This window comes from Vulpes vulpes, chromosome 2, assembly GCF_048418805.1.
Source record: "Vulpes vulpes isolate BD-2025 chromosome 2, VulVul3, whole genome shotgun sequence".
Taxonomy (NCBI): domain Eukaryota; kingdom Metazoa; phylum Chordata; class Mammalia; order Carnivora; family Canidae; genus Vulpes; species Vulpes vulpes.
Genome location: NC_132781.1, coordinates 55,143,961 through 55,171,804, shown reverse-complemented (window position 1 = coordinate 55,171,804; position 27,844 = coordinate 55,143,961). Strand labels below are relative to the sequence as shown.

General features: G+C 52.6%; 2 protein-coding genes and 1 long non-coding RNA gene across 10 annotated transcripts; 2 read left to right on the top strand and 1 right to left on the bottom strand.

The window, feature by feature from the left end:
* Nucleotides 1-18: 18 nt before the first annotated feature.
* GOLGA2 (golgin A2) lies at nt 19-16,955 on the bottom strand. Of its 8 annotated transcripts, none has more exons than XM_026009401.2 (27): nt 16,817-16,953; nt 15,184-15,300; nt 13,965-14,045; nt 10,749-10,865; nt 10,427-10,470; nt 10,244-10,307; nt 9,769-9,828; nt 9,506-9,586; nt 8,666-8,704; nt 8,286-8,348; nt 8,107-8,200; nt 7,902-8,008; nt 6,911-6,969; nt 6,486-6,627; nt 5,255-5,344; nt 5,043-5,150; nt 4,769-4,856; nt 4,048-4,388; nt 3,664-3,777; nt 2,604-2,828; nt 2,443-2,524; nt 2,157-2,245; nt 1,674-1,883; nt 1,488-1,590; nt 1,298-1,404; nt 1,067-1,220; nt 19-978 (listed from the first exon to the last, which is right to left on the bottom strand). In XM_026009401.2, exons 1-27 carry the CDS (start codon nt 16,895-16,897, stop codon nt 755-757), a joined length of 3,084 nt encoding a protein of 1,027 aa, XP_025865186.1. In that variant the 5' UTR covers nt 16,898-16,953; the 3' UTR covers nt 19-754. The 8 variants fall into 8 exon arrangements, with proteins under 8 accessions (XP_025865186.1, XP_025865189.1, XP_025865187.1 ...); XM_026009404.2 differs by having other exon boundaries at nt 2,703-2,828; XM_026009402.2 differs by lacking the exon at nt 13,965-14,045 and having other exon boundaries at nt 16,817-16,955.
* LOC112927933 (uncharacterized) lies at nt 8,589-12,681 on the top strand. Its single transcript, XR_011999838.1, has 4 exons — nt 8,589-8,726; nt 10,579-10,678; nt 11,382-11,522; nt 12,390-12,681. It is a non-coding gene; the product is annotated as an uncharacterized lncRNA (long non-coding RNA).
* Nucleotides 16,956-17,059: 104 nt separating the features above from the next.
* Nucleotides 17,060-22,259, top strand: SWI5 (SWI5 homologous recombination repair protein). Its single transcript, XM_072744854.1, has 6 exons — nt 17,060-17,087; nt 17,144-17,321; nt 17,614-17,662; nt 19,366-19,487; nt 20,217-20,311; nt 21,914-22,259. Exons 1-6 carry the CDS (start codon nt 17,060-17,062, stop codon nt 21,976-21,978), a joined length of 537 nt encoding a protein of 178 aa, XP_072600955.1. The 3' UTR covers nt 21,979-22,259.
* The last annotated feature ends 5,585 nt before the right edge of the window (nt 22,260-27,844 follow it).

Below are 27,844 nucleotides of genomic sequence, written 5' to 3'. Positions count from 1 at the left end.
ACACACAAGGCTAAACAGTATGGCTAAATCCATTTATTCCGAAATAAAAAGCAAACAGAAGTTGTGAGTCACCTGGGCGGAACCCCGTCCCCGCCTCCTTCCTCTGTCCTATGCTATCAATAAATAAGTTTCCTCATCCCCAAATATTTAATAGAACTTCCTCCCCATTTGCCAGTTCCAACCTCTGCTATAATACAGGGGGCTGCCCTATCCCCAGAATATACAAAATGTTACACAGGTACAGTATATACACTGGGGAGGGAGCCCCCCCCCCACCAGCTTATGCCTTTGCCTGGCCTGGGTTAGCCCCAACTGTCCTAAGGCCTGGGAGAGTGCTGCCCAGTCATTGAGCTGGACAGGGGGAGCACTTGTTCCCCAAAGTGCCTCTGAATAGAGGATGCCTGAGCCCCTCTGAAGGACTGCTTGGTGGGGGTGAGGAGGCCACCAGGGAGCCCCTGCCCCCCAAGAAAGGGAGCCCTCTAAATAAACTATGTTTTTATTGAGCCTCTGGCTCTTTGTTTTTCTGGAACGATGAGTAGTCCAGATAAAGACACAGCCCTTGCCAAGGTGGCAAGAGGTCTGCACCTATTTGTCTCCCCCCATTAGGAGGCTTTTCACACCCCTCTCAGGGGTCTTATCTTGCTAGTTTAGGGATAAAAGGGTAACTGGGAAGGAATGATAGGGTGGCAGGGACAGGGTGGGAGCAGAGCCCCCGGCCCCACTTCTCCAGGTTTTGCTTGCTGGTGTCAGGCTCTTAGATCACCAGGATCTTCACCTCGTCATTGTCATCAGCCCGGTAGAAGAAGGGGACGCAGGGATTCTTGCTTAAACCTGGGTATGGCTGGGGATTCTGCATCTCCTGCAGAAGCTGCATGATCTGCTGTGCAGTGGGGTTCTCAGGGGCACTGTGGCCTGGTAGGGCCTCTCCCTGAGGAGGTGCCACATTATCATTGTCAGCCAGGCTCACCTCTCGAAGATCTTTGTGGGTCAGGGAGAGAGAGAGAAACAGGGCTCTGAGTGCTGTGCAAGCTCTCCCCGCCCCACCCACCCTGAGGGCTCTACTCACCACCCTGGTCATTGGCAGCACCAAGCTCTTGGGCTGGGGGTGCTGTAGCAGGCTCTGCTGCGGGGTCCTGGGCAGTTGCCAGGAGCTTGCCCTGCCGTTCATTGCGCTCGCTCACTAGGCACAGCACCAGTTTCTGTAGCTCCAGCAGCTTCATCTGGAAGGAGAGGTGCTGAGCACCCCCGAGTTCCACCCCTGCCCTGTACCACTCCCAGCGACGCTCAGGGCCCCTACCTTCATGTTTTCTTTGTCTTGAGCCAGACGGCTAATGTACTCCTCCTTCTCCCGGTGCCGTTCTTTCAGCACTGCCCTCTGATTCTGGTACAGGGCGATGTATTCTCCTGTGGGTACACGGGCTGCCGCTCAGGCTCTTGGACCCATCACAGGGCTGCCCCCACCCCCGGGTGCTGGCCCTCCCACTCACCAATAGTGTCTGTCTCTCCAGAAAGCTGGATGCAGCAATGCTCCAGCTCCTCCACCCGCTCCTTCAGCTCCACTTTCTCCTGCATGAGCTCCAGGAAGCGGCCCTGTGGCCAGAGCAGCAGGGTCAGGATCAGGCAGCCCGCCCTGGTGGCCCCACCCTTCCAGGGCTGGCCAGCGATTGGCGCACCTGCAGCTTGTCCATGGCCACCTGGAGGGCCTGGTGGGTCTCCCCAGGCACACTGTCACCACTGGGGGCTGCGGCCTCCTCCTGCACCTGCTGGCCTGGGGCCACCAGGTGAGCCAGACGCTGGCAGCGCAGCTTCTGCTTCTTCAGCTGCCCGCGCAGCCGTGCCTGCTCCTCCTCAGCACTGGCTAAGGCCGAGTTAAAAAATGCCACCTGCAGGTGAGACATGTGTGTGTGCTCTTGTGGGGGATACTCAGGGTGACCAGGTGGCAGGGAGGCAGAGAGAAGCTCCTCCTCTCCCGGCCTTGGTGGGCACATCTGTGCTTCAAGGATGGTGCCGAGGCTGACCGCTGGGTCCCATGGGTTTGAGGGTTGAGAGAGGTTGAGGGAGGGAACCAAGAAGAAAGGAGGGTGCCCCTGGGAGGGGGTTACCACAGAGGGAAGCGGGAAGGTGGGACAAGGAAGGGGCAGCGGGGGTCTGCTCACCACGGCCTCTCGGCTCTCCAGGTTCTCTGGCATGCTCAGCTTTGGCTGGGCAGCCTCCTCTTCCTTCTCCTCACTGTCCAATCCATCTCCTGTCAGGGCAGATGGAGGGTCCTCAGACAACCCAACAGGGGAGGTAAAGCGGGCCAGGGAACAAAGCTTGGGGCCAGTGCATCCCCAGAGAAGAATTCACTGTCCTACAGGTCCTGTCACACTTGATTCTGTGCTGCTCAAAGTCACCCCTCCTCCTCGGGCTCTGTCCTCTTCCCCTGGACACTCTCCTACTCACCTTCCCCATCCCCAGGCATAGCCATGAGGCTCAGCTGGGCCTGGAGCTGCTGGTTCTGCTGGGTGGCAGATTCCAGGCGTCCCTGAGGGGCCAGGAAAGAGTGAGAAGGGACGCGGGTAGCAGGCCCTCCCCTCGGGGCCCAGTACTCGAACTCCCTTCACCTGGGTCTCCTGTAACTCTTGGAGGGCTTTCTCGGCTGCCACCTTGCCCTGAACTTCCTCATGCTGCAGCCGGTCCATGAGCTGAGTCTGCAGCAGTACCTGCTTGTGCAGCAGCTCCTTGTCGGAAGCCAGCTGCTGATAGGCGGCCATATACTGCTGCAGGTGGCTCATGTACTGGTCCCGCTGCTGCTGTAGATTCTGAGCCTCCTGGCTCTTCAGCTCCACCTGTGGGAAGATCCAGGGACTAAGGCTGGCACCCATGCTGAGAGGAAAGGGGGAGGCTCTGCAGCCCGCCCAGGCCCCTGGCTTCCTCGCTCTAGGACTTCTGTGACTGCACCCATATCCAGGGACCCACACTTCCCTTACCCTGCCTCATGCCTCATGACCACCTTCTATTTTCACTTTAGTGGAAAAGCAAAGTGCGCCCATGGACATCTGAGTGCGCCCTGAATGCCTCACACTACAGGCATGCTTCTCATTTAATTCTCGACACCTGGGCAGCCCGGGTGGCTCAGCAGTTTAGCAGCCCCTTCAGCCCGGGGCCTGATCCTGGAGACTCAGGATCGAGTCCTACATCGGGCTTCCTGCATGGAGCCTGCTTCTCCCTCTGCCTGTGTCTCTGCCTCTCTCTCTCTCTGTCTCTCTCATGAATAAGTAAAATCTTAAAAAAATAATAATCCTCGACACCTCTGTGAGCAAAATGCTAATCTCTCTGAGGACACCTGAGGCTGAGAGATGAGAAGCGACTAGTGACTGGTGGAGCTGGGGGTAGCATCCGGGGCTGAATCTGAGAAGCCACCCGAGGTGTACCATCTCTTGACCTCTTGTTGGGGGCCTGAGCTCTCTAGCCAGGATGAGGACCTTCAGCCCAGGGATACCCACTCTGTAGAGTCAGACAGCTGGGAGTGACAAGGGGCCTGCACCACAGGCAGGCTTGGAAGGACTCGGGAGTCAGGTATCCCCCACAGGCTGGAGCTGCACCATCCTGGGCAACCTCCCACCCTCCGAGCAGGTAGGTTTGTCCTCCAGGCTTCCTCAGCTGGTGTGGGGGGTAAGTTACCATCTCCTTTAGCTCTCCCAGCTTCTCCTGCAGCTGGCCCAGCTTCTTGGCCAGCTCCTTCTTGACATGCTGCTCCGACTGCAGTGCAGTAGTAATCTCCATGTTTTCGTTGGACTGGAGAGAGAAGAGGAGTCAGTGGCCACCCCAGAACATGGAGTCTACCTCCCACAGTGCAGGGAAGAGTGGAGGCAGGTGTCCTCACCACCTCTGCCCCACTCATCTCAGCAGGGCTCTCCGGCTCACAGGGTGCCTTCAAGGGCACCATTTTCACATGGGGTGCATACACCCTTCCCCCATTTTACACGTGGGGAGACAAAGGCCCAGAGGGGTTAACTGTCTTGCCCAGCACCAAAAGACTTGGCCAGGAGGAGAAGGGCTACACACCAGTTTGACGAAGCCGTTCTGCAGCTCAACCAGCTGCTCCTTGAGCTCGCGGTTCTGGGAGAGCGCGCGGCTGATGGTGGTGCGATCGCTCTGCATGCTCTCCAGAATCTGCTTGCGTTCCTCTGCATGCTCCCCCCAACACTCCGCTGCCCGCTCCAGCTCCAGCAGCCGCTGCTCCTGCTCCCGGTTCAGGCGACTCAAACCTTCGTTGTCTTTCACCTGGGCCTGCACCTGCTCGGCCAGGCTCTCCAGCTCCTTCTGTAGTTGTTCAGTCTCAGCATGCAGCCGCTGCTGCTCCTCCTCCAAGGGCCTGGCTGGGGGCTCCTGGGCTGGGGGCACCACTGTGGGGAGCAGGGGGAGGGGGACACACGCTAGGGGCCTCTCACCTCTGTGCCTTCAAAAAAGCCCTCTTCTTGATCCACAGCTCCTAACTGGGCCTCCTCGCCCCAAACCTTGGCTTCCTGGCTCACAATCCCTCACCCTCAGGGGATATGCACTCTTTCAAGACACTTTCGAAAAGAGTTTTTAATATTTTTATGCTCAGGACAATTCGGAGTGGTTGCCAGCGGGCACACTGCCCAACCTGGCCAACTCCTAGTACGGACCTCTTTCCCTGGGCCACAGTCCCCTTCCATCCACCCACATCCTTAGGGCATTTGAAGGCATCCTCACCAGCCCTCTGGCACCAATCCTGCTCCCAGATCCTCCTGCCTCAGCTTACCTATCTGGTTCTTCAGTTCAGCCAAGTTGGCCTCCAACTCCTGCACCTGACTCATGCTGTGCTCCTTCTCTTCCCTCAATCTGTGCATCTGCCCAAAGCACAGGGGGGATGGGTACATGGGTGGGGGGAAGTAAGACCATTGCCCTCTCTATTCCCACCTATAAAAAATTGCACAGCCACCTCTGGCTGCACACCAAGTGATAGGATTCCCCTTTTACTGATGCCCAGAAAGATCAAGCAGCCTAAGGTGGGGGCGCTGAAGGTCACATCTCACCTGTTCAGACATCTGCTGCATCTTCTGCTGCCAAATGGCATTCTCCTCCTTCAGAGTCTCTGCATACTGGTCTCTCTCCAGCTGCAGTTGCTTTAGTAAATCTCTCAGCTACAAAACGGGGCACAGATGTTAGCAGGGGCTGCTGCTGGGCCTAACCAGCTTCTAAGCACCTAGGGCCAACCTTCCACAACCCCTGCTCTGCAAGGCCTCACCTCCCCGACGTGGGCCTCCAGCTGTGTCCGCTCTTCCAGGGCCTGGTGTAACTCCTGGCTGTTGTCAGGGCTTTTGGATTGACTAGAAAACTGGAGAATGGAAAAGGAGAAGGTTAGATGTGGGGAGCCCAGGTTGTTGCAGTAATGCACTCCACCCCAAAAGGATCTGAGCTGGGATAACGTACAATTTGGCATTGATACAGATCTCTATCTTTACGTTACATTAGTATTGGGTCCACAGGCTTTCTGTTAACTAAATACTCATTGTAAGTGCTCCTCTAGCTCCCAGTCCCACCAAACTGGTGTGTATTCTTCCAGGTTCTTTACTGGGTATAGTGAGGGTGGCTACAAACTGGCCCTGGTCCCAGAAATGGGGTGGTCAGGTCCCAGAGTGCGGGTGTCCATTAACTTCAGAGCAACCTCAAGCCCTCACTTCCTCTCTCTACCAGGCCATTTGTTAGACTACCCAGCCTAGGAACAGGCAGAGACCATGTTCAGTCAACACCTGCTGAATGGATGGGGAGATGGTGAGGGAGATGGGTAGAGAGCCCTATCTGCTGCCCAGGACAGACCAAATTTGGAGATCCATGTTTCACTCTGGGGGGACTGACCATAAGAGGAGCCTTAACCAATTGGTCCCATGCAGGAAAAAAGCCGTCAGGAGGGTGACAGACCATGTGAGAAACAGCTGGGGCTGTGGAGCTTGGGAAAACCTGAGGGAGGGCCAAGGACACATCTACAAACACACCCCCTCCGAGTATCTAAAGGTCTGTCTCAGGAAAGAGATGAAATTTTCCTGTGTTGATTGGGAGGGAAGAACCCCACTGAAGGAAGTGACCTGAAGGCAGATTATCGCTGTGTGAATAAACACTGATGGAGGGGAGCTCTTTGGCCCAGGCACCCTGATGACCTGGTGGCCCCACCTCCAAGAGGAAGCAGATGGGGACTCATGGGCTAGCCTTGTGACTGTCAACTATAGAACAATGGTTTGCAACCAGGATGCTTTAAAAAACAAAAATTTAAAAAGCCCCATCCCTGAGATTCTGAGTCCACAGATCTGCACAGGGCCCCAATTTGTAGATTTTGATCAACATCTGCAGCAGGATTCTATAGCAGGGCCAGAACAAGGACCCAAATCTTCCAGCTTCTGGCTAGAGGCTGGCCATGACAATCCTGGGAGACCACGGCCCCAGACAGATGGGACCCAGACTCCCTGGGGCTTCGGCCTCACCTGCTGCAGCAGGAGCTCCGACATCTCCAGCTTCTTTTGCAGCTCCTCCATCCCGAGCTGCATGGCTGCCTTCTCTCTCACCATCACCTGAAGCTTCTCCTCCAGTTCTGAGTTCTGCTGCTTCAGGTCCTCATTGTTTTTGCTATGGCCAGAGGGAGCAAAGGTAGGTATGAGTACAGAACAGAAAGGAGTACTCTGGTGATCAACCCACCACACCTGCCATGGGGCCACAGAACGGTCGGAAGGGGCCCCTGGGGAACATGAAGCCCAACGAGCAGGCCAGAGAGAAGACCCGCGTGGCCCAAGGCCACAGCCTGTGCTGGTGGCACAGCTGGGCCTGGAGTCTGGCTCTGTGCGTGTTCTAAGCCATATGCGGTGCCCCCCTTCCCCTGTAGCCCTCCCACTTGACAGCCCCGCCGTCCTACTTGTTCTTATATAACTCCAGCTTGAGGGTGTCTCGCTCTTTGGTTAAGTCCTTGTTGTGCTGCAGACACAGAAAGGCAGGGTCAGGCATGGGCTGGGCAGCAGAAGATGCAGCCACACTTCTTCACCCACCCTGGCCACACTTGACACTTTGTTCAAAGCCATGTCCAAGCCCAAGTTGTCATGTGCCGTGGACTAGAACTCGGTAAGGGTGGGAGAGATTCAGAGCTGGCCAGCAGAGGCCCAGACAGTGGCACTGCTATCAACTACTAGTAGCGTCAGAACACTCCTGACCCTTCACAGAGCATGTCAGCAGCTGCCATGCTAACAATCACATTCAAGCCTTGCGACCACCACATGGGGTAGGCACGATTGTGTCTGTTTTTACAGGTGAACAACACAGAATATCACAGATTCAGTCGTTTGCCTAAAATCCCCATCAGAAAGCTAGAATTAAACATGCAGTCCATCTGATTCTTCACCTACATTTTCTCCCTGGGTTGGGGAAGCAGGGATAAGGAGTGGAATTAAATTTGCATTGTGATCCTCTGTCCCTTTGAATGATCTGTTCATACGGCCCACCACTCAGACTGTACAGAGGTGATCTGTTCCTCTCCCTGGGTTTTTATAATTCCTTTCACACACCTTGTATTACACACATACTTCCCTTCCTATACAAATGGTAACATACGAAAAAGACTGTTCTGTACACAGCCAAGGCCCACAGCCAGCGAAGGGGGCAGGGCTGTCTCTCAGGGTCTGGACTCTACATTCAGTGCTCAGTCCAGAAAGCAGCCCCCACCACTGCTAAGTCCCCCAAGACAGTCAGCTCAGCCCTGGTTGCTTCTAACCACCTCAAAACTTTAAAGCAGCAAGAAACAGCCTGTGCTGCCTTGTGGGCAGGAAGACACTCCACTGTGTGGAAGGGACCTTTCCCCTTCCCCTGTCGGGGAAGCTGCACCTCCAGCCAGGTGGGTCAGATGCTGGGCTTACCCTGTCCACCTGCTTCTGCTGTGTGGAGACAGCAGACAATGTGCGCTCCAGCTCACTGACACGCTGGCGGGAAGACTGCAGGCGACTAGCAAGATCTTCAGACTCTCCTGGAATGACAGAGTTCAAAGAGGAGCCCAGGAAGGAATCCCACCAAAGGCCTGCCAACGTGCCAGGCTATGGGGTGGGAGGATGTCTAGACTCCCACCTGCTTTCTGCCTGGCTGCCTGCTGTGTGTGGACCAGGGCTGTCTGTAATTCGGTCTTCTCAGACACCAGAATCCCTATGGTCTGAATGTGAACCTTTGGGAAAGAAAGTAAAGGGGCGCTAATGAGAGGGGAAGGAAGCATTTCCTGGGGACAGGAGGAAGATCCCAGCTCCACACACCTGCAGCTGCTCCCTTAGAGACCCCTGCTCCTTTGCAAGCTTCTGTTCAAACTCCTTCTTCTCCTGCAGGAAGGAGGACACAACATCCCTGACTGGGAGGGGGCAGAGATGAAACAGCAAAGGACGTGATCCCAAAATATGCCATCAGTGGAACAGGATAGGCCCAACAATGTGGCCAGACTGGGGGGGGGGGGGGGGGGGGGGGAGGGCGCAGTGGCAGGTAGTGGGAGGAGGGCAGGGGTAGGGGAGGGGTGGGGGACACAAGGGGGCCTTTTATTCCTCCAGGCTGGGAGCAGACCAAGATGAGAATGGGCCTCTACATCTGAATCCTCCCCAAACCCCTCTGCCACATAATCAGCAGACAAAAGATATCATGTTACTTTTTCCAGTTGATCCAGAGTTTCCTGGTTCTGTTGTTTCTGTGGGGAGAGCCAAAGAGAGGTAAGTAACTCGGTCTATTCCCTTTCACTGCCCTCTGCACACCAAGACTGAGGGATGGGCAGGGGCCAGGAATGGGTTTCAAAGAGGAAACTTCATGTGGACATGAACTGATAGAGTCTCCTCAAGCTCCCAAGAAAAGACTTTGGGTCTTGGGTAGTTTTGCTCACAGCTACACAGATGAGAGTCCTTGTGAAAGGACAGGGATAAACCTCCAGAAACAAGAGTTGAGAAGCAAGAGACTACCCTTCTGGTAGCTCGTGATTTGGAAGGGTGCTTTCATTCAACAAGTATTTACTGAGCACCCTGGGCCTAAGTACCCACAGGCCAGGTTCTGTTCTTAATAGCAGGGATACAGGAATGAGAAGGACCTGATTCTCTGAGCTAAAGGGGACCTTGGACACCTCTAATTCTACCTCCTCAGGAGACTGAAGCCCAGAAAGGAAAGGTGACTCATCCAAGTTCAAAGATGGAGCAAATTAGGAGTTGGGTCAGGGAAGGAGCACACCAGCCAAGCCAGTGCTTCCTCCAGAGGCTACAGCCCTGGGGCAAGTATGGAGAGGACTCAAGCAGGGGTGTCTGGAGAGCAGAAGGAGGCAAAGAGGGCAGCCACAGAGAGCCATGCCGCATGCTCTGGGGTCCCTCCACCTGAGACTCAAACCCCCCGACGCCCCATTCTCCCTTAGCACCAGGGTCCCCCAGCCCCTTTCTTCAGAGCCCCAGGGAAAAACTGGAGCCCCAGATTGGCAGTGTGGAATCAGGGGACCCCACTGGACTCTTACCAATTCCTCTATCTTGCTACTGAGTTGTTTGTTTGTTAGATTGCTGGAGTCCAGGGCTAGTGATAGCTCTTGGTACCGGCTCTGAGGCGCATGCAGAGGAGGAGGAGGAGGAGGAGGAGTTGGACGAGGGTTGGGGAGAGGTAGAGAGAGCAGTCATTAGGGTTGGGGCTGTCTGGGCTGGCAGCGGGGCACCCAGCCCCCACTGTGGGAGGAGGTGGGGGCTGGCCTGCAGGGTCTCAGGACCATGGTCTAGTGCCACTTACCTCTAGATCCTTTATGTTAGCAGAAGATGCCAGGCCCTCCCCATTGATGTAGGATGAAGACTAGGAGACACGAAAGGGCTCACATGGAGGCGCGCTCTGCCCGCCCCAGTACCTAAGCCCTCTGACTCCTCATCCTGTCCATCAGCTGCAAACTTTTCTGCCTAACTAACCCCTCCTTTGTGCCACTCCTCCTGGTTCTTAGCTCCCCCTCATCCATCCCCTCCTGGGCAGCTCTCATTATGCACTTTCTGCAGAGAGGTCAAATGATGTAAGCAGCCTCAAGGTCGGACCCCTTTACCTGGGGGAGCTTCAAAGGGAAGACTTCAAAGGGGAGAGGAGTCAGGCAAACATTACCCAGTGAGCTGGCTGCTCCTAAGTTCTTCCCTCCCTCTTGGGAAATCTCTGCCTCAGTTTCTTTCTGTCATATTCTCCCTCCCCATTTCCCCCCGACTTTGGGTTTCAAGTGCTGGGGTACCTCAGACACAAGACCATTGAGCTGCTGAGAAAGTTGTCGCAGGCTCTCGGTAGAGGACAGACATCTGGGGATGAACATGAAAGTCAGGGGTTCAGGAGGCCCAGTGGGAAAGAGGGGGTCTCAGGCAGAGGCCTGCCCCAATGCCTGGGCCCAGGGACCACTGCCCTCATAGGAGATACTCACTTGCTTTCATCTATGAGGATAGGACCATTTTCTGCATCATGGTTCTGTTCAGGAAGAAACACATGAGGTGGTCACTCAATTGCTGGTAAGACCACCCAGGGGCAGGGGGAGGCAAACTCATTCTGATAACTGGCCAACTTCCCAAACTTCAGGGAAAGACCTGGTCTTGGCTTCCCCCACCTCAGTCCTCCAGAAGGGCACTCTGCTCTAGGAACCAAGCTACCTGAAGAATGGGAAGAGGACCCAAAGCAGGTACAGTCCTCTGAGGAAGAGGAGGGGGTGAACATACAGTGGGGGCAGCAAAGGGGGAGGAGGCACAAACCTGATTTGATGTCATGCTGGTGACACGAGGGAGACTAGCACAGGGGGAAGGGACACCGCCAGGTGACACGGTGTCATCAACAGTTGGTGCAGCAGGAGCGGCGCGGTCTTTGGGCGCCTGTCACAGAACAGAGCAGGCAGGGGGTTAGGGGCCATGCAGGTAAGAAGGTGCCTTGCTGCCATGGACGCAGGGATGCAGAGCAGGCAGGACAGGCATTGCTGTGGTCAGAGTGACAGTCACACATGCTGGGAGCCACTCTGGAGTGCGGCTATGACTCACCCAAGCCGAGGGCCGCCTGCAGCCTTCTGGATGGCCAAAGCTCAAAGCAAGGTCTGCAAGACCTCCCTCATGAACACATGAGGGCCTTGTTCTCCGTAGAGCTCAGCAAGAGACAGTACCATGCTCTGACCTGTGGCAGCCACAGCAGGTGGAAGACAGGGTGCCCAGTCAGGCAGAAGGCAGGCCCTGTTCTTCTGGAATGCCAGGGTGACACCCCCCTGGGCCCCTGCCAGGCAGAGGGTGGTGGTACTGAAGGAGATGTGGTCAGTTCCACTCTTTGCCTCCTTCCTCTCTGCTCTCTTTTCCCTTCCCCCCCTCCTCCTTCCAACTCCTGGCTGTATTTGTTCAATTCAGGCCTTTCCTGGGAAGGAAATTACCCAACTAGAAGCCTCACCCTACTCCTGCAGGTGAAAAGAAAAACATGGCTACTACACCCACCCCAACCTCCTAGCTCCAAAACACCTACCAACCAGGAACCAACCTGAGAAACCAGAGGTAAGATGCCTGCCCTCTGACTCTTGGTATCCTGGAGAACGATCCTGGAATGGGACACAAGGAGCACAGAGAAACTGCTCCCTCTTCCCCACCTGAACCCACTTGCTTGACCAGGGCCCTACCCAGCCTCCTTCCAGGCTCAGGTCTGACACACTCAGTCCAAGCACCTGGCTCTACAGATCTAATGTCTGATGATGAGTAAAGATGAGTGGAGAGATGGGGAAGATGGCTGATAAGCTCAAGTTTGAAGAGGGGAGCACTAGGGAGCCAAGGCCTGGCCAGCGAGGCCAGGAGCGGGAGGAAGAGGCCACACGTGTGTCTGTCTGTCTGTCTGTCTCTCTCTCAGCCCAGGGCTGGCTGCTTTCTGGACGCATCTGCTGCCCTCCTCAGAGCAAGTGCGGCAGAGCCCAGGGAGCTGAGGATGAATCTGAGCAATTTGCATGTTTACTGTCCATGCTGTGACCTTTGACCCTGGAACCTGGCGTTGTCTTGACAACCTGTTCAACAGAATCCTAGATAAGAGCAGAGGCTCAGCAGCTGGCTGAGGCATGAGACTCTGGGGGAGGTAGGGCACTTCCAGCCCTGGGCCCTGCAAGCTCTGGGTGCCTCCTGGCATCTTGGGATCCCCCTGATCCCTAGCACTAGATACAATGACGTTCAGAAAAGAAAAAAGTGATTACCTGAGGATTTAAATATATATATCTATATCTATAATGACGATTTTGTGATCAACCAAGTTATTTCACAATTTTAGGTCTTACAGCAAAAGTATGGGGGTATTTAAAAAAATCACTCGCCACTCCTCCAAATGTACTATTAATATTTTTTTATTTCTTCATGACTCCCCACTTCTGGAAATGCTATCAGCTCTCTGTCCAGGATCCTGCAACCACAAGCCAGCATTGCCAGGACAGAAAACTTAAGTGGGAAACAATCACTGATAGAAGATTGGATCTAAAAACCACAAGAGATGGGATCCCTGGGTGGCTCAGCAGTTTAGCGCCACCTTCTACCCAGGGCATGAACCTGGAGTCCCGGATCGAGTCCCACATTGGGCTCCCTGCATGGAGCCTGCTTCTCCCTCTGCCTATGTCTCTTGCCTCTCTCTCTCTCTCTCTCTCTCTGTCATGAATAAATAAATTAAAAAAAAAAAAAACCCACAAAAGTAATCTGGGTTTTCCTTTCCAGGACAATAGAGGGATGCGGGCAGCGGGCACAGAATCCTAGAACTCAGTGCAAATACGAGCTTCAGGACTGCCCTAGGCCTAGGCTCCCCTCCTCCCTGTGCCTCTCAGCAGCTCCTCTGAGCCCACACGATGAGTCACAGCACCTAGACAGACCCGACCACCCAGGCGTGAGCAGTCCCTGGGAGTGAAAGCCTCTAACACCCAGGGCTCTGTCCCCTGCTCTCTCTCCATGCCCATCTCTAACTGGACGTGGCTGCGTTTCAGCCCTACACCCCTGGCCTGGCCAGTGTCCCAGGAGGAAGTACCAACGTCGTGTCCAGAGAACCCACCCAGGCTTCCTGACTTTCTGGGAGATACTCTGTGAGCTCATAATGCAGACTGTTACCTGCATTCCACCCTCCCGCTGCCTGGGATTCCCTTTCCCCCACTCTCCATATGGATGAATGCTACCCGCCTCTAATCTTCCCATCAGTCTCGAGTTCATTTAGAACCAACCTTACCCTCAGTTAAGCACCTGGAATGTTGCCACATCTTTCCTTGCTTCTTGCAGCAGGGTCTCTGCCTCCCTAAGTATGCATTCAACCTGGTTTACCTCTTTTTCTTGAGCACCTAGCCAACTGCCTCTCCTAGCAAGGACCCATTGAATACACAGCCCAGTGTTGAACTGATTTTTGAGAATAGGGGCAGGGTGGGATGTCCTGGTCACTCATGTTTGGTTAACTTCACATGCTTTCCAGTTAATTCCTCTGAAAAAATAACCTCAGTCCTTGTAACTATAACATACACTCCCTTTGTCTTAACCCTACACTACCTACTCTCCAACCAAAATGAACTAATCCAATTCAAAAAAAGGACAAACTGCTATGCAGTCTATTCATCTTTTGGGGGACAGGTGCCCAAAGGGCAAGTGTGAAGGTTTGCTTTTATTTAATCCAAATCTGATGCGCCACTGGGTATTCATACCCAAGGCTAGAAAAAGCCAAATCCCACACACCTGCTCTGGAAGCTTTCCCAAGTTACCTTTAAACTTCAAGATGTGTCTCACATCTTCTTCAAAATGATAAAAGATGTGGGGGAAGGAAAAAAACCCAATCAACCAAGCAGGTGAAAAAAAAAGCAGACATGAACAGGCTGAGGGTTAATGACAGCAACATAAAATAAGCCAGAGGCAAAGTATTCCCCCAAACCAGAGAAGCCTTGGGGCATGCACAGCTGGGAGAGAGCAAGCCAGAGAGGGGGTTCGGCACTGCCTCACCTTCCACTTGTCCAATGGGGGGAGCGCTACCCCATTGGAGCGGTTAAGGTCGGACACCAGCACCTTCAGAATATCCTGAATCTACAGGAGGCGAGAAGGGAGAAACAAGGGCAAGGGGAGAGAGAAGAGTGGCTTAGAGAGAGGTGAGAGAGTCAGGGAAGGAAGAAGTGGGTTCAGGAAGATGAAATGCTGGAGAAGAGAGAGGGCAACAAATCCATGGCCTGTGCTGCCTTTCCAAACAGCCACCTGCTGCCGTGCTGGAGGCAGAAATCAATGTACCCAGATGGAAAAGTCCCCTGAACGAGACCGAGAACGCGGTCACCAGCCCAATGCAGGTGTTATTTTAATACATTCATCAGACCCTCTCCTCAGACCTGGGACGCTGGGGACAAATCTGACAGGCTTGCATCTCCATTTTAAAAAGCAGACTTCCATGGAGGGTTCGCTTGAACAAAGGGAGCTCCAGCTAGAGGTCTGAAAGACACTGATCTGCTCCAACAATATCATCTTACAGAAGAGGAAACTGGGCCCAGGGGAGGAAGTGATTTTCCTGAGGTCGCCCAGCAAACTGGTGGCAAAGATGGACTCAAAATTCACTGTCACCTAACCCAAATGCTTGGTCTCCTTGCTACACCCTGGGCCTCTTTTGGTGCTTCCTGTAGGGACAGTGTGATGGCACATGGCTATTCTCACTGCCTGGCTTCCCCCTGAAGCCAGGGATGAGGAAAGTCACCAGATCAGTATGTCAAATAGGACTACCCTTGACTGAATGCTTATCCCACACCAGGCCCTAAGGGATTAATATAAAAACAACATCAATGGGGCATCTGGACAGCTCAGTTGGTTAAGTGTCTGACTCCTGAGTTCTTCCGGCTCAGGTCATGATCTCAGAGTCATGGGATCCAGCCAGACATCAGGCTCCGTGCTCAGCAGGGAGTCTGCTTGAGGATTCTCTCTCCCTCTTCCTTTGCCCCTCCCCCTGCTCTCTCTCAAATAAATAAACCCTTAAAAGAAACAAAAAAAATCAACCATCTCATTCCAGTGTCACCAGTGTTAAATAAGACATTATTACCCCAACTTTATTGATAGGGCATATTCCCAGCAGAAGGAGAGGTAGGATTCAAATCCGTACCTGACATCTCCTCCACAGTCTCAACCACCACCCTCTACTGTCCCTCAAACACCCCTGGCCCGAGGAACCTGGCCAGCCAGTACTCACATCCTCAGGAGAGTGACAATCTTTGGAAGTGGTAGTCTCAGGGCTACTGCCATTTTTAATCTTCCTTTTCTTCTTTGCTCCTACACCAGGGCTGTTCTTCTGCTGATACTCCCTCAACTACAGAAAGGAAAATCAGTGGGGCTCATGAGAACTATAAACCCCTGTATTCATGTCCAACTTTGTAGTTTACAATATACTCCCATACTCGCCATCTGACTTAATGCCACCAACAGCCCTACAAGGTGTTGTAATTCTCAGTGACTGCAGATATAGACTGATAACATGGCTAAGAAAAGAAAAGGCAATAATGGAATTTAAACTTAGTCTTCTGACTCCGAGTTCTGGGGTTATGCCATGAAATCAGCAGGTGCCAAGAGGCAAAACCAGAGGTGGAGGTGGAAAAGGGGGGGAAAACAACATCTGAGTAATCTGACTTTAGAGTCCTTTCCTACAAATCTGTTAAAGCTGCACATTGGTATTTATCAAACTTTTATATCAACGTATCCTGCCTGATGGCAGAAGGCAGTAAATGCACACACCTAGTGAATGTGGAAACCTAACAGAAAGAGGACAATCCAAGCACCATTTCAGAGAGAAGTCTATCATAATCTTACAAATCTACACAAATGTCATCCCTAGTACATTACTATAAAAGGATTTTTCTTTCTCAAAAGAATCAAGCACAATTGATGCTTCAGTTCCATATTATCCTGTGGCCCTCAGAACACTCCATGTTGAGATGATGATTTGGGGAAGATTCCCACCTATGAAGTTCAGGTTCCAGAGATCACTTCCACAGAGGATAAGCAGATCTCACTCCAAAGAGCACTGATTGATGGGGGAGAGGGGGGAGGAGGCGGGGGGGACTCTGGTCCAGAATCATAAGGAATTAAAATGTGAGGTAGAGAATTCAGATTTAATATGTGAAAGTCTTTCTGGACAGTAGAAACCTAAAAGGAAACCATACCAAAGAAAACACACTCTCCCCATTGTCACCAAGGTGTTATCAATGTTCCATGATCACTGGTGTAGTCAATGTTTAAGGATGGGGTACAGTCTAGAGTAAGGGCTCCTGAAACCTCTCCCACCTAGGTCCCATAGTCCCCAGTCCCCTTCAAGCTGGAAATTTGCGCCGCGACCGGAGAAACCGGAAAGGGTATGAAAACACTGGGAGACTGGGTAGTAAGACCAAACACCGGGGCTCCTGGCGCTAATGACAGTTCCGAGGGGGATTGTGACGTAACTTAACTACATTCCCCTCCTCCCTACCAACGCCCGAGTCGCCGCTCCGCGGTGGGGGAGGGGAAAGCAGGGCTGGGACCGAGGTCCCTGGACACCGGGACCGGCCTGGAGAGCCCAGGTCCTCCGCTTCTGGGTGGCAGAAGTCTAGGGCCAAACCTGGAGCAGGGAGCCCGGGGAGTCACCAGCCCAAAGTCACCCGGGGGCGGCGGGCGAGGGCGGGGGCTGGGCTGCCGGGGGGCGGGACTGGCTGAGACGACTTGGGGTGGGGGGCGCCAAGGGGCGTCACGGGGCTAGCCCCGTGTGCCTCAGGGGCAGCAAAGATTCTGGCCACGGCCCGGCCGTCCGAGGGGCCTTTGGCTGGGTCAGGGAGCCGCGACCCGGCACGTTTTACCTTTTTCTTGGCCGCAGCCAATTTGCTCTGTCGGGTTTCTTCCGACATCCCGGGACGGGGAGGGGTAAGGGGGGGCCACATCACCGCGATCCCGGCAACCACTGCGGAATCACTTCCGGCAGTCACCGCGCCGGTGTGCGACTGAGCCAGAAAAGGAGGGACCCTAGAGTTTCTAGGTAGCAGCTGGTGGGCGTGGCCTCAACGCTCCAATTCTATTGGCTGGTGAGAAACATGAACGGGGGAATGGGCGTGGTCAGGTTGCCGCGAGCAGGTGGAGTAACAATGAAAGCTGCGCGCGCAGCCTCTGTCCCCGCCCACCTCGGGGAGGGGGGCGGGGCCTGGTTTTGCAGGGTGCGCGCGCATCTAGCCACCTAACCGTCGGCGTCTCCGTCATAAGATTCCGAGTACCTGGTGGGCCTGAGGGTCCGCACTGCCGCCCCGCCCTGGACCCTTCTGCACTGCATACTCCGCCGAGACGGGGGCCTCGGACCCCAGGGCTCCGGAGGTGGGCGAGGAGCGGATAGCAGGGCGAAAGCGCATCCCCTCACAGTCCCTTTCCTGACTCCCCATTGCCGTGCCTCAGACTCTGGTCCCAGAGATCACTTCCCGAGACCCCCATCTAGCCCCCCACACTCCCTGTCTCAGAGGCGCCCCTTCATTGAGGATCCCTGCCCTCATCTCGGACCATATCCAACTCTTCCCAACTCCTTACCTCCCACACCCCCACGTAACCCTTTCCTCTCAGAGCGGACTGACTCTAGGTTCAATCAGCCTTTTATCTTCGGATTCCTCTCCAGGACTCAACCAGGACTTTCCCAAAGTTGCCGCGGGGCCTTCCAATCCCCTGTGAGTATGCCTGTGACCCCCCACCCCTTGCTCTCCCTCCGCAGTGTTAAGTCAGTGCTGCTCCCAGCCCTCCTCTCCATCCCCAGCCCCCTCCTAGTCTTCCCCCAGCACATCTTGTTCTGCTGAGGAACTCCGGGTCATTTCTCAGTCCTTCTGCCTTCTTTTCCTCCTGCCCACCAAGATTCAAAGAAGAAGCAGTGTCCTGGCCTTTGCCTGTGGCTCCCCCAGTCGGCTCTGTCTCTCCTCCTTGCCGAGAGCACCATGATCTCCTCCCTCACCCATTCCACCCCACACAAAAACCACTCTCATTCCCCCAGACGTGCGTGCGCTCTCCTGCCTTTGCCATTTGAATATACTGTGCGCTTCTGGAATACTTTCCTTGCAGCTTTTTAGCAAGGTGATGCCTGCTCATCCTTTCGGGTTGAGATCCCCCAGAGGAGCCTCACTCACCCCCACTTCTGACTCGGTCCAGTTGCTCAATTAGACACTCCCTTAGCACACTGTACTTCACCTAAAAAGCACTTTTCAGACTTGTTGTTAGTTGATTAATTATTTGTCATTCATTCATTCACTGGACACCTTTTTATTGAGTGCCTACCATGTGCCAGGCACTGTTGGGGCACAGTGAACAAAACACAGTCCCTGCCCTCATGGAGTTCATACTCCAGTGGCATAAGGCCAACAACATATTATCAATGAAATGGATATGTCATGTGGTGATAGATGTTTTAAAATATCAGGACAAAAGAATAGTAAGCCAGTGAGGAGTGACCATTTTAGACGGAGTGGTCAGCGAGGGCCTTTCTGATGAAGTGTGAGTAGAATTTTAAATGAAGATATCTGGAGGAAAACCATAATTACTGGGTGTTTTATATGCGTTCCCAGAAGGCAGGGGCCAGGCTTGATGTCTTGTCCATCGTTGAATTCCTGGAGCCTTTGCCAGTGTCTAGCAGATAGGGCTTATTCACTGTCAACTCACTGATTAACAACCCCTGCATCTCAAATAGGAACCATGGCTTCCTTGGCCTCTTCTTCAGATCCAACACATATTTCCTAAAGATTAGCCAGTGTACCAAGCCCTGGCCCTTGTAGCTTCTAGAGGCAAAGAGGGCAGATGAACTGCAGCCCCAGAGAATGGTTTTGTTATCCAATAAAATCATAAGCCCAGCGACATCATAGACTTGAGAAGAGAATCCGAGAAGTAGACATCACCCTAGTAGATTATCTAGGGTCAGATTAGGGGCCAGAGTGAGCCCTTTAGTTAGGATTGGGTTTGGACAGGAGTAAAAGAAAGCCCCCAATAATGGTGACCTAAATAGTCCTCAGGGACCCAGGCCTCTATCTTGGTTCACCACACTTTCAGCTTCGATTCTACCTTATCACCCAAGATACTGTTCAGCTCTATCATTACATCCACATTCTAGCCAGCAGGAAGGAGGAAGGAAGGCCAGAGAAAAGCATGCCCTCTCCCTGGAAGAATGACTCCCAGATATTGCACACATGATTTCAGATTAACTTCCCCTTGCCAGAACTTAGAGGGCTACATCTAATTCCAAGGGAAGCTGGGAAATGTAATCTCATTAGTGGGTGGGAGCTGTCTGTCACCAAGCAGAAGCGGGTTGAGTGGCTGTTGAGGGCAAACTTGTAGGTTCTGAATTGTGGATAATGGGTCCGTCTGGCTAATGACTTTGTGTGCCACCCAGCGGCCATCTCCCAAGTCTGGCCAGGCTGATGGGGCCAGCAAGGATTCTCTGCGCCTTGACATTCAGAAACTGAAGGAGAAGAGGGATCTGCTGGACAAGGAGATCACCCAATTAATATCTGAGTAAGTCTCACTGGGCTCCTCAACATGCTCGAGATAGCTTTTGACCAGAGCCCAGTAACTGAAACCTAGCCATGCTAGCTTAGCATGAAACCAGGATGGTGCCCTGCTGTTAGATCCAGCCCCTCTCAGCAATCCATCTTGGGTAGGGTGCGGTCAGGCCTGGGAGGAGCGGGAACTAGGAAGTGGAAAGCTGTCAGAACAGAGATTATCACTCCCACAGTCCCTCTCTGCCTCTGCTCCCCGCTCACGCTCACGTGGGACTCCATTCTCTACAGGTGGGCTTTTCTGTGCCTGGGGGAAGCTGGCTCTTCCACAACTTCTGGATTTTCTCATGCCCCTTGCTATAGTCACATGGCACAGACTGAGCAAGCTTTGTGCATTTCACACATGAAGGGATCTGACTAGCCACTCATGTGCCCATCAGTGAATCCCTCAGCTGCGCCCTTGGTTGCATAGTGCCAGTTGTGGCTGGGAGCTGCCCCCCCAAGGGCATAGGGACATTTGCCAGGAATGAGGGGCTAGGCACATTCCCTGCCCTACTGTAGGCTTCCTGAGGGCAGAGTCTGTCTTGGCCCCTAGTAGGCCCTTAGTGAACATTTGTTAAATAGATGCCTTGTTAAAAAAAAAAAAAAAAAAAAAAATAGATGCCTTGTTAGTCTCTGAACCTTGGATCCTCCTCAGCTTTCTTAAAGATCCCCTCTCTCTCTTTCTCTCCAACTCTTACCCCAGAGGCTACAGTGTGGATGAACTGGAGGACCACATCTCCCAGCTCCATGAATATAACGACATCAAGGATATAGGCCAGATGCTGCTAGGCAAACTAGGTGAGCAGCAGGACCCCAGAGGACCAGCGAGGGCTCAGAGGGAAGGAGGCTCCATTTCCCCAGGTGTTTGGATTTTGCTCCTGGGCCCTCTAACTTGCCAGCCTTCCCATCCTTCTCAGCTGGCCCACTGCTCAAATGCCCCGAAGCAGCTGTACAGCTCTTACAGGAGTCCCTAGGGTTTTTTCCCCTAAGCGTGGAGCCTGCTTCAGAGCCCCAGGCGGATTTGAGCATGAGCTCCTCTACCTGCTAGATTGAGGGCTACGGTTCCTGGTCTTCTAGGTCCCTACTCAGACTGATGGAGATACCACCCTTACCTCAAATGGCTGACTTGCCACAGAGGCAGAAAGTCACAGGAGGGTGACTCTGTGACTTAAAGGAGTATTTTGTTCCTCTTTGAACACAGTCTGACTATTCAGAGGGCTTGGCCAAGACACAAGACACACACACAAAGGTGTCTGTGCTGGTTAGGACAGGCCACTTGGGAAGTAAGGAAATGCATGGGTAGCCTCAGTCCATTACCTGGCTGAGGTCAGTGGGCACTCCAGCGTTCAGCAACTGGTGACTCTTTGGGACAGGGTGCAGGGCCAGGATGTCCACCAGGTCATTGCAGGAGTTTAGCATGTCTTGTGGAATTGCCTGTCAGCATCCAGGACTCTGTGGCAGGAAGGGCTTCTCTGTTCCAGTGGGGAATGGATCCCAGGGAAGGGAAGGAGACAACAGAAGGAGGGAGATACAGAGAAAGGAGGATGATCAGGCCCCGAGGAGAAAGGAAGACCAGGGCTGTAGCCTAGTGATTAAGGGCATAAGCTCTTGTGAGATATAACCCAGCTTGAGACCTGTCTCTGGTCACAGGACCTGGAGAGAGAGGATAGGGCAGCCTATCTTCTCTCATTTGTTCAGGCGATATTTGCTGAGCACCTGCCCTGTGCTACTGCACGGCATGGGGCACTCCAATGAACCAGACCCTTAAAGGACCCTGTTCTCATGTGACTTATGTTTTGGTATTGCGGGGGGAGGGAGGTGGTCAATGAGTAAAGGAACATAAGCAGCGGAATTATAAAATGTGCTAAGTGCTATGATAGAAACAAAGATGGAGAAGAATATTGAGGTGTAAACAGGGTGGCAGTTAGGAATGAGCTAAGGTCGTCAGGGAAGGTCTCTCAGGAAACCCTTCTCTTGGGAGGCCATTCCTTCCCTTAGGAGGAAGAAAGAGTCTTTGAGGGAGGAGGAGGAATGGCATCACCGAATGGCCAGGGCATGGCCCTTGGGCCAGGCTAAAGACTGAGGGTTTTCAGCAGTCCTCAGGTACAGTGTAAATATAAATTTATATTTTCAGCAGGTGGCTCTAGCTGCTCTGTGTGGAGTCCAGGGGAGCTTTGTTTGACTCCTCTGCGAAGTGGGGTGAGGGTTCAGTGAATCTAGTTTGGGGTGGCCCAGCAGGGCCCATGGTTGTGAAGTCTGGAGAGAATAGGAGGGTATCTCGACCAACTATGGGAGCAGAAAGAAGGTTCAGGAGTGGGTCCTGGGTAGGTGTCAGGCCTTTGGCCCTTCTCCCCCTTTCCTCCTCAGGATGTGCATCCCTTCTTCCTTCTTTTCTTTCAGCCATGATCCGAGGTGTCACCACCAAAGAGTTGTATCCAGAATTTGGCCTGGAAATGAACGACTGAACCAAGGCTCACAGTCCTTTGTCCACAGCCCGATGGGACAGGTAGATTTGAACATGAGAGGCAGTGAGAGCCCAGCCAGCACACCCACAGGCTTCCCAGTGAGAAAGTTTCAGAAGCCGTTTTCTAGAGAGCTCAATCTGAGTCAGGAGGGAGCCTGGAGAAGAGGCAGATGGTGTGGAAGCACTATTACCTGCTCCACATTTCCTGAAATGTTCTGGTGATATCTACATATGTGTATGCCTGCCGTTTGTAAATAAACATACAAGCAATCTTGGTGTGAATCTGTACATGGAGTCCCTCTCCTCCAATAGCCCCCTGATTTTCCCCGGGAGAAAGAGAGCCCCCCCCTTGGATCAGAACAAGCCAACATGTACAAGCACTGTACTGAGAACCTTATATCTGTTCTCTCTAATGCCTGAGTCCATCCTGTGAGGAATGAGTATTGCTGTCCCCATCCCCAGATGGGGAGGTGGAGGCTCAGAGAAGCAAAGTGACTTACCCATGGTCACACAGCCAGTAAGTGGCAGAGCAGGGATTCAAGCATAAGTCTAATTCCGAAGCTTATGGTTTGCATTGCTGCCTTTCTGGATTGAGGGACAAGCAGGTAGGAGCCTAGTGTGAAACAGTGGCACAGAAGGAATTCTTCCCTTGTGCGTCCATCTGCACAATGAGGGCTCCAGTCCTTGGCTGCAGTCTTCCGCCAAGCAGGGGACTCCCTTGTGTGTTGCTTCTGAACCACCAGCCCTGGCAGAAGTGAAACTGGTGCTGCAAGTGCTCAGTGCAACCCAGAGGGCAGGATTTCACACTGAGCCAGCCAAGTGTTCTGACTGGGGATCCCTGGGTGGTACAGCGGTTTGGCGCCTGCCTTTGGCCCAGGGCGCGATCCTGGAGACCCAGGATCGAATTCCACGTCGGGCTCCCGGTGCATGGAGCCTGCTTCTCCCTCTGCCTGTGTTTCTGCCTCTCTCTCTCTCTGTGTGACTATCATAAATTAAAAAAAAAAAAAAAAAAAGTGTTCTGACTGTCCCAGCTGCTCATCCGGCTGTCCCTGCTGGACATCTTAAAATCTTAGGTGTGATAGCAGCGCTTCACAACAGGCCGTCATGAGGTGAAGTAAGCATGGTTTCTAAAAACCGGCCGTGTGAGTCAGGCCTGGGTGTGGGTTCCAGCTCTGTCCATTTATGAGCTGTGTGACCACAGGCCACTGACTTGGCCTCTATAAGCGGAAATAACAGTAGTACTATATGCAGTGTGGCAGTTAGCATTAGCTGCCTCAACAAACAACCCTCGAATCTGCAAGTCTGATGAGGGTCTGGTAGCTCCCTGCATTGTAGGGCTTCACCGCTGGTATCCAAGGCATGGAGAAGAGAAAAGGAGAAGACACATCAAGTCTGAATTGACTTGGACCAATGAGCAGCCTTCACTCCTGCTCACAGACAGTTGTCCAGAACTAGCCACATGGCCCAAACCCACTAAGGGAGGCTGGGACCAGAAAATGAGGGTGAGCATATGAATATTTGGTGGGGACTCGCTGCCATCTGAGCCCCAAGGGCCTAGCTCCGAAGCATGCTTCCAGGACTTGGACAGCCGCACAGGACCCAGTGCCCCATTCGTGCTCCTCAGGGGCTAGCCTGACCCATGTCCACACTCCGGCCCATTCCAGATGTCACGTACTTCGTTGTATCTGTATGCCTTTGTTGACTATGAGAGCCAGAGTGCATTCTCATTTGGGGACATTTCTCACCATTTCCTATACTTTTGCATCCTAATGTCTACGAGTTTTCTTTTTTCTTTTTCTTTTTTTTTAAGATTTATTCATGAGAGACACACAGAGAGAGGCAGAAACATAGGCAGAGGGAGAAGCGTGACCTGAGCCAAAGGCAGACAGACACTCAACCACTAAGCCACCCATGTGCCCATGTCCAGGGTTTTCACAACCATCTAACCACATAGGTTCTATCATCATCCTCATTCTGTAGAAGAGGAAACAGGCTCAGTGAGGGGAAGCAATCTGTCAAAGTCACACAGTGGCCAAGTGGGAACAAGAGGTCAGGTCTGTCTGGCTCTAGACCCTGGCCTTCCAACCTGAACCCTACACCATGAGGCCTTCTTGGGATTTCTTCCCAGACTGGGTGCCCTTTGAAGACAAGATTGTCAGATTCATCTCTAGTGATACCTTTGCCACCTGCACCTCACACATACTCAGTATTTGCCTAATTGAATGGGACCCTGATCCCATCCTCTTAGGTCATGAGAGAGGGCTGCTGGATCTAACTGGATATGGATGCAGGACTGGGACAGGCTTTCTGAGCCTCTCACATGTGAGATCCTACACAGCTGTCACCTCACCTGACTTTTCCCTTTCAGCTTCCTGGGCAACCAACATCATCTTCCAGTGGAGGAGGAAGAGGAGGAGAGGTAAGCAGCCAGGCTCAGGGTTGGGGGAGCCCCCAGGAGGAGTTTTCTCCACACAGACAGCTGACTCTCCTTGCTCTGTCCATGCTGAGTCTCTCAGTGCCAGGAGCTGTCGAGCCATGGCCTCTGGGTCTCTGCCACACAGTGTTTGCCTGCCAGCAGAAGTCAGGGTTCTAAGAAATGATGACAATAGTTTGGTCAAAGGCTGTTATGGGTTACAGGAGCATGTGTGAGCAGCACCTAACCATTTTGGGACACTGTGGGAATGTCCCGGGGTAGAGACACTCATGCTTGTACTGGGAGTCAGCCAGACAAGAATGTGGGCCAGGATTCCAGCAGGGGAAATGACATTGACAGAGGCCCCAGGCCGAGATCTTAGCGGGCCCCAGACAGGCACTGAGGACTCAGTCGGCTTGGACAGCAATTAGAGATGATTTGCTGATTATTTATTCGGACTCTTGGTACAGATGGGACTCTGCCCCAGACACAGTTGGACCCCAGCTCTGCGTTTGGGGCTGATCTTTTTTTGCAGGGAGATGGATACAGTTTTTATTTTCTGTAATTCACATGGTTTATGATTTAATTCTTATGAAGTGAAAAAAAACAATTAGGACATTAACTCCAATGAAGACATTAAAAGAAGACACATAGGGGGCAACCTGGCTGGCTCAGCACACAACTCTTGATCTTGATCTCAGGGTCACGAGTTTGAGCCCCACATGGAGTATAAAGATGATTTAAATAAATAAAACTTTAAGAAAATGAAAATAAGGGGCGCCCGAGTGGCTCAGTCACTTAAGAATCTGACTCTTGATTTCAGGTCAGGTCATGATCTCAGAGCCCTGAGATTGAGCCCTGTGTTGGGCTTTCCAGTGAGGATCCTGCTTAAGATTCTCTCCCTCTCCTTCCCTAAAAAAATTTAAAATAAAAATAAAAGAAGACACATAGGAAAAAACAACAGGGAATACACCACAATAATAATAATGCTTATTCAATGTGGAAGGATTCTTGGTGTTTTTTCTTTTCTCATGTTTTTCTCTGCAACAGCCATGCTATCACACTGGGTGGTTCAGCCAAAGAACCCACATCCCCACACCTCCACCTGCTGACTCTCTCTGTTCTCAGTCCAGCCAAGTAATCCAGACCTTCCTGTAATTAATCCTGTCTTTGCTTTGTTTTTTTCCTCCCCTTTACCCTTAACTCTCTACTACTTATTTTTGCTTGATTCTAAACTTATCCTCAGGGGCATCTGGCTGGCTCAGGCTGTTAAGCGTCTGCCTTCTGCTCAGGTCATGACCTCAGGGTCCTGGGAAGGAGTCCCACGTCATCAGGCTCCCTGCTCAACAGGGGGTCTGCTTCTCCCTCTCCCTCTGCCCCTCCGCCTGCTCCTTCTCTCTCTCAAAAAATAAATAAATAAATAAATAAATAAATAAATAAATAAATAAATAAATAAAATCTTTTTTTAAAAGAAAAATTTAAAAAACTTATCCTTAACCTTAATTCTAAATATTACTAAAAATTATTTTTCCCTGGACCCTCGCCTCTTTACAAATTACAGAAAGCCTAGAGTCCCAAGACCTCTTATGTCTATATGTACTTGTGTCCTGGCAGTTGCCCCGAGTTGCGTTTCTTCTGGAAGGCAACAAATGGCAGTAGGGCAGATTCCAGGTTCTCAGGCTGAGAAGAATACACTGTCCAGAACTCCAGAGACCGAGGACAACCCTGGAAAGGAAAGCATCATCTGGATCCATGTCTTTTTATGTGGCGTCAGCTCAGCCCAGTATCATGACAGGCGGAGGCCTCAAGGGGGCAGTGTCTGCCCAGAGATGCTCCCAAATCTGGGGGTGGGGGGGGTTGGGGGGTAGCAATCCCTAGGAAGGCCTTGGTGGGATGGTCTGGGCCTGCTGAGCCACTGGCTAGAGACAAGATCCTCAACACACCCCACACAGAAGTGGGGTTCTCTCTGGCAGTACCCCTTCCAGGAGGCCGGAGTGACCCCAGCTCCCACCACAGATGGTAAGGAGCCAACCAGTTGTGAGATGTGGACAGTGACAGGTGCCACTGCTCAGGGTGTGCCTCCTTGGCGGCCAAGGGTACCTCTGACACAGACCTAGGTTGTTTGAGCACATCTAGTGTAAACCTTACTCGGAAATATTTATCATGCAGCACCTACAGCACTAACACAACACAGCCTGCATTCCCATCATCTCTGGGGATTGAAAGGTTAATTTCTGGACAGCCTGCCCTCACAGAGACAGTGTCACCAAATAGCACCCCACTTGAGCTCTTCTCAGTAGTGGACACTTTGGGGAGGGAGAGAGGTGAGGAAGGCCAGGGGCCCAGGGCCCCACTATGGTGGGAGAAGGGTGCCCACGGGGCCCCAACCCCGACGCCCTGGAGGCATTGTGATGAAAGCTCTGTGTCAGGTGGACAGGGACTGACAATGAGGTGAAAGGTGACAACCACACACTCAAACCAGTCACAAGCTGGAGGTTTCCCCAGACAAGGGGTTGATGGTGGTAACAGCTACCCTTTACGAAACATGGCAGTCAGGCAGTGAGACAAGCATGTCACAGGCACTATCCCATTGGCACCTCCCAATCACAGAACACGTTAGGTGGAGTCTCCCCATTTCCAAACTGCAGCTCACAGGGTGGAGTAACTTGCTCCAGGTCACAGGTCCAATTAGCAGCTGTGCTGTGGGACCCCAGAACCCAGCCCACAGGATACTGTTCTGCCTCCCCAGCAGATTCCCAGGCTCCCGTGAATCTCTCACCCAAAGTCATGCATTCATAAAAGGAAGAGTTAGAACTTGAACCCAGAAATCTCTGACCCCTTAAGCTCAAGGTCTTAACCACAAATCTCTGCTGTGCTTCTTATAAGTTGTATCTGCCCAAGCCCTGCTCTTGAGGCCAGGCCACTGGCCAAAAATGAACCACCTTGGCCTTGGCCTTAGCCTCGGCCCCCTCTCTCCTAATTCCTCTGAGCAGGAAGCTTTGCTCTATTCCCAGTGACCCTTGTGCTTGGCATGACTATTGCATGTGTTTGCACAGATTCCTAAGAGGTATTCACTTATTTCCATTTTCTAGATGAGGCTAATGAAACTCAGAGAGGTTAAGTCACTTTCCCAAGGTAACACAGGTAACCAGTAGACCCAGAGGGGAAGTTTCCAAAAACGTGCTCTTTAAAGTCCAGGTAATAATTTCCAAACCTTTGATTATCACAATTACCTGAAAGGGCTTTTAAAAATAAAGATTTGGGTCTCTAACTCCACCCTAGGGATTCTGATTTTGTAGGCCTGGGGCAGGCCTGTACTTTTTTAACAAGTTTCCCAGATGTTCATGGTATATGACCTCTCTGGTGAGTGTTCCTTGCTGGTTGGTGAAATTGCTTCTAACCCACAATAATAAAGTACGCTCAAACCCTGCCTCCGAACAGCCACATTCAAACC

Coding starts and splice junctions, on each gene's coding strand:
- GOLGA2 (XM_026009401.2), bottom strand. CDS start 16,897: ATGTGGCCCCCCCTTACCCCTCCCCGTCCCGGGATGTCGGAAGAAACC. Junction 9,829..10,243: donor TCAATGGTCTTGTGTCTGAG/GTACCCCAGCAC, acceptor CGTGTCTCCTAG/TCTTCATCCTACATCAATGG. Junction 8,201..8,285: donor CTCTAAGGGAGCAGCTGCAG/GTGTGTGGAGCT, acceptor TCTTTCCCAAAG/GTTCACATTCAGACCATAGG.
- SWI5 (XM_072744854.1), top strand. CDS start 17,060: ATGGGCGTGGTCAGGTTGCCGCGAGCAG. Junction 17,088..17,143: donor GGTCAGGTTGCCGCGAGCAG/GTGGAGTAACAA, acceptor CACCTCGGGGAG/GGGGGCGGGGCCTGGTTTTG. Junction 17,663..19,365: donor GCGGGGCCTTCCAATCCCCT/GTGAGTATGCCT, acceptor TGTGCCACCCAG/CGGCCATCTCCCAAGTCTGG.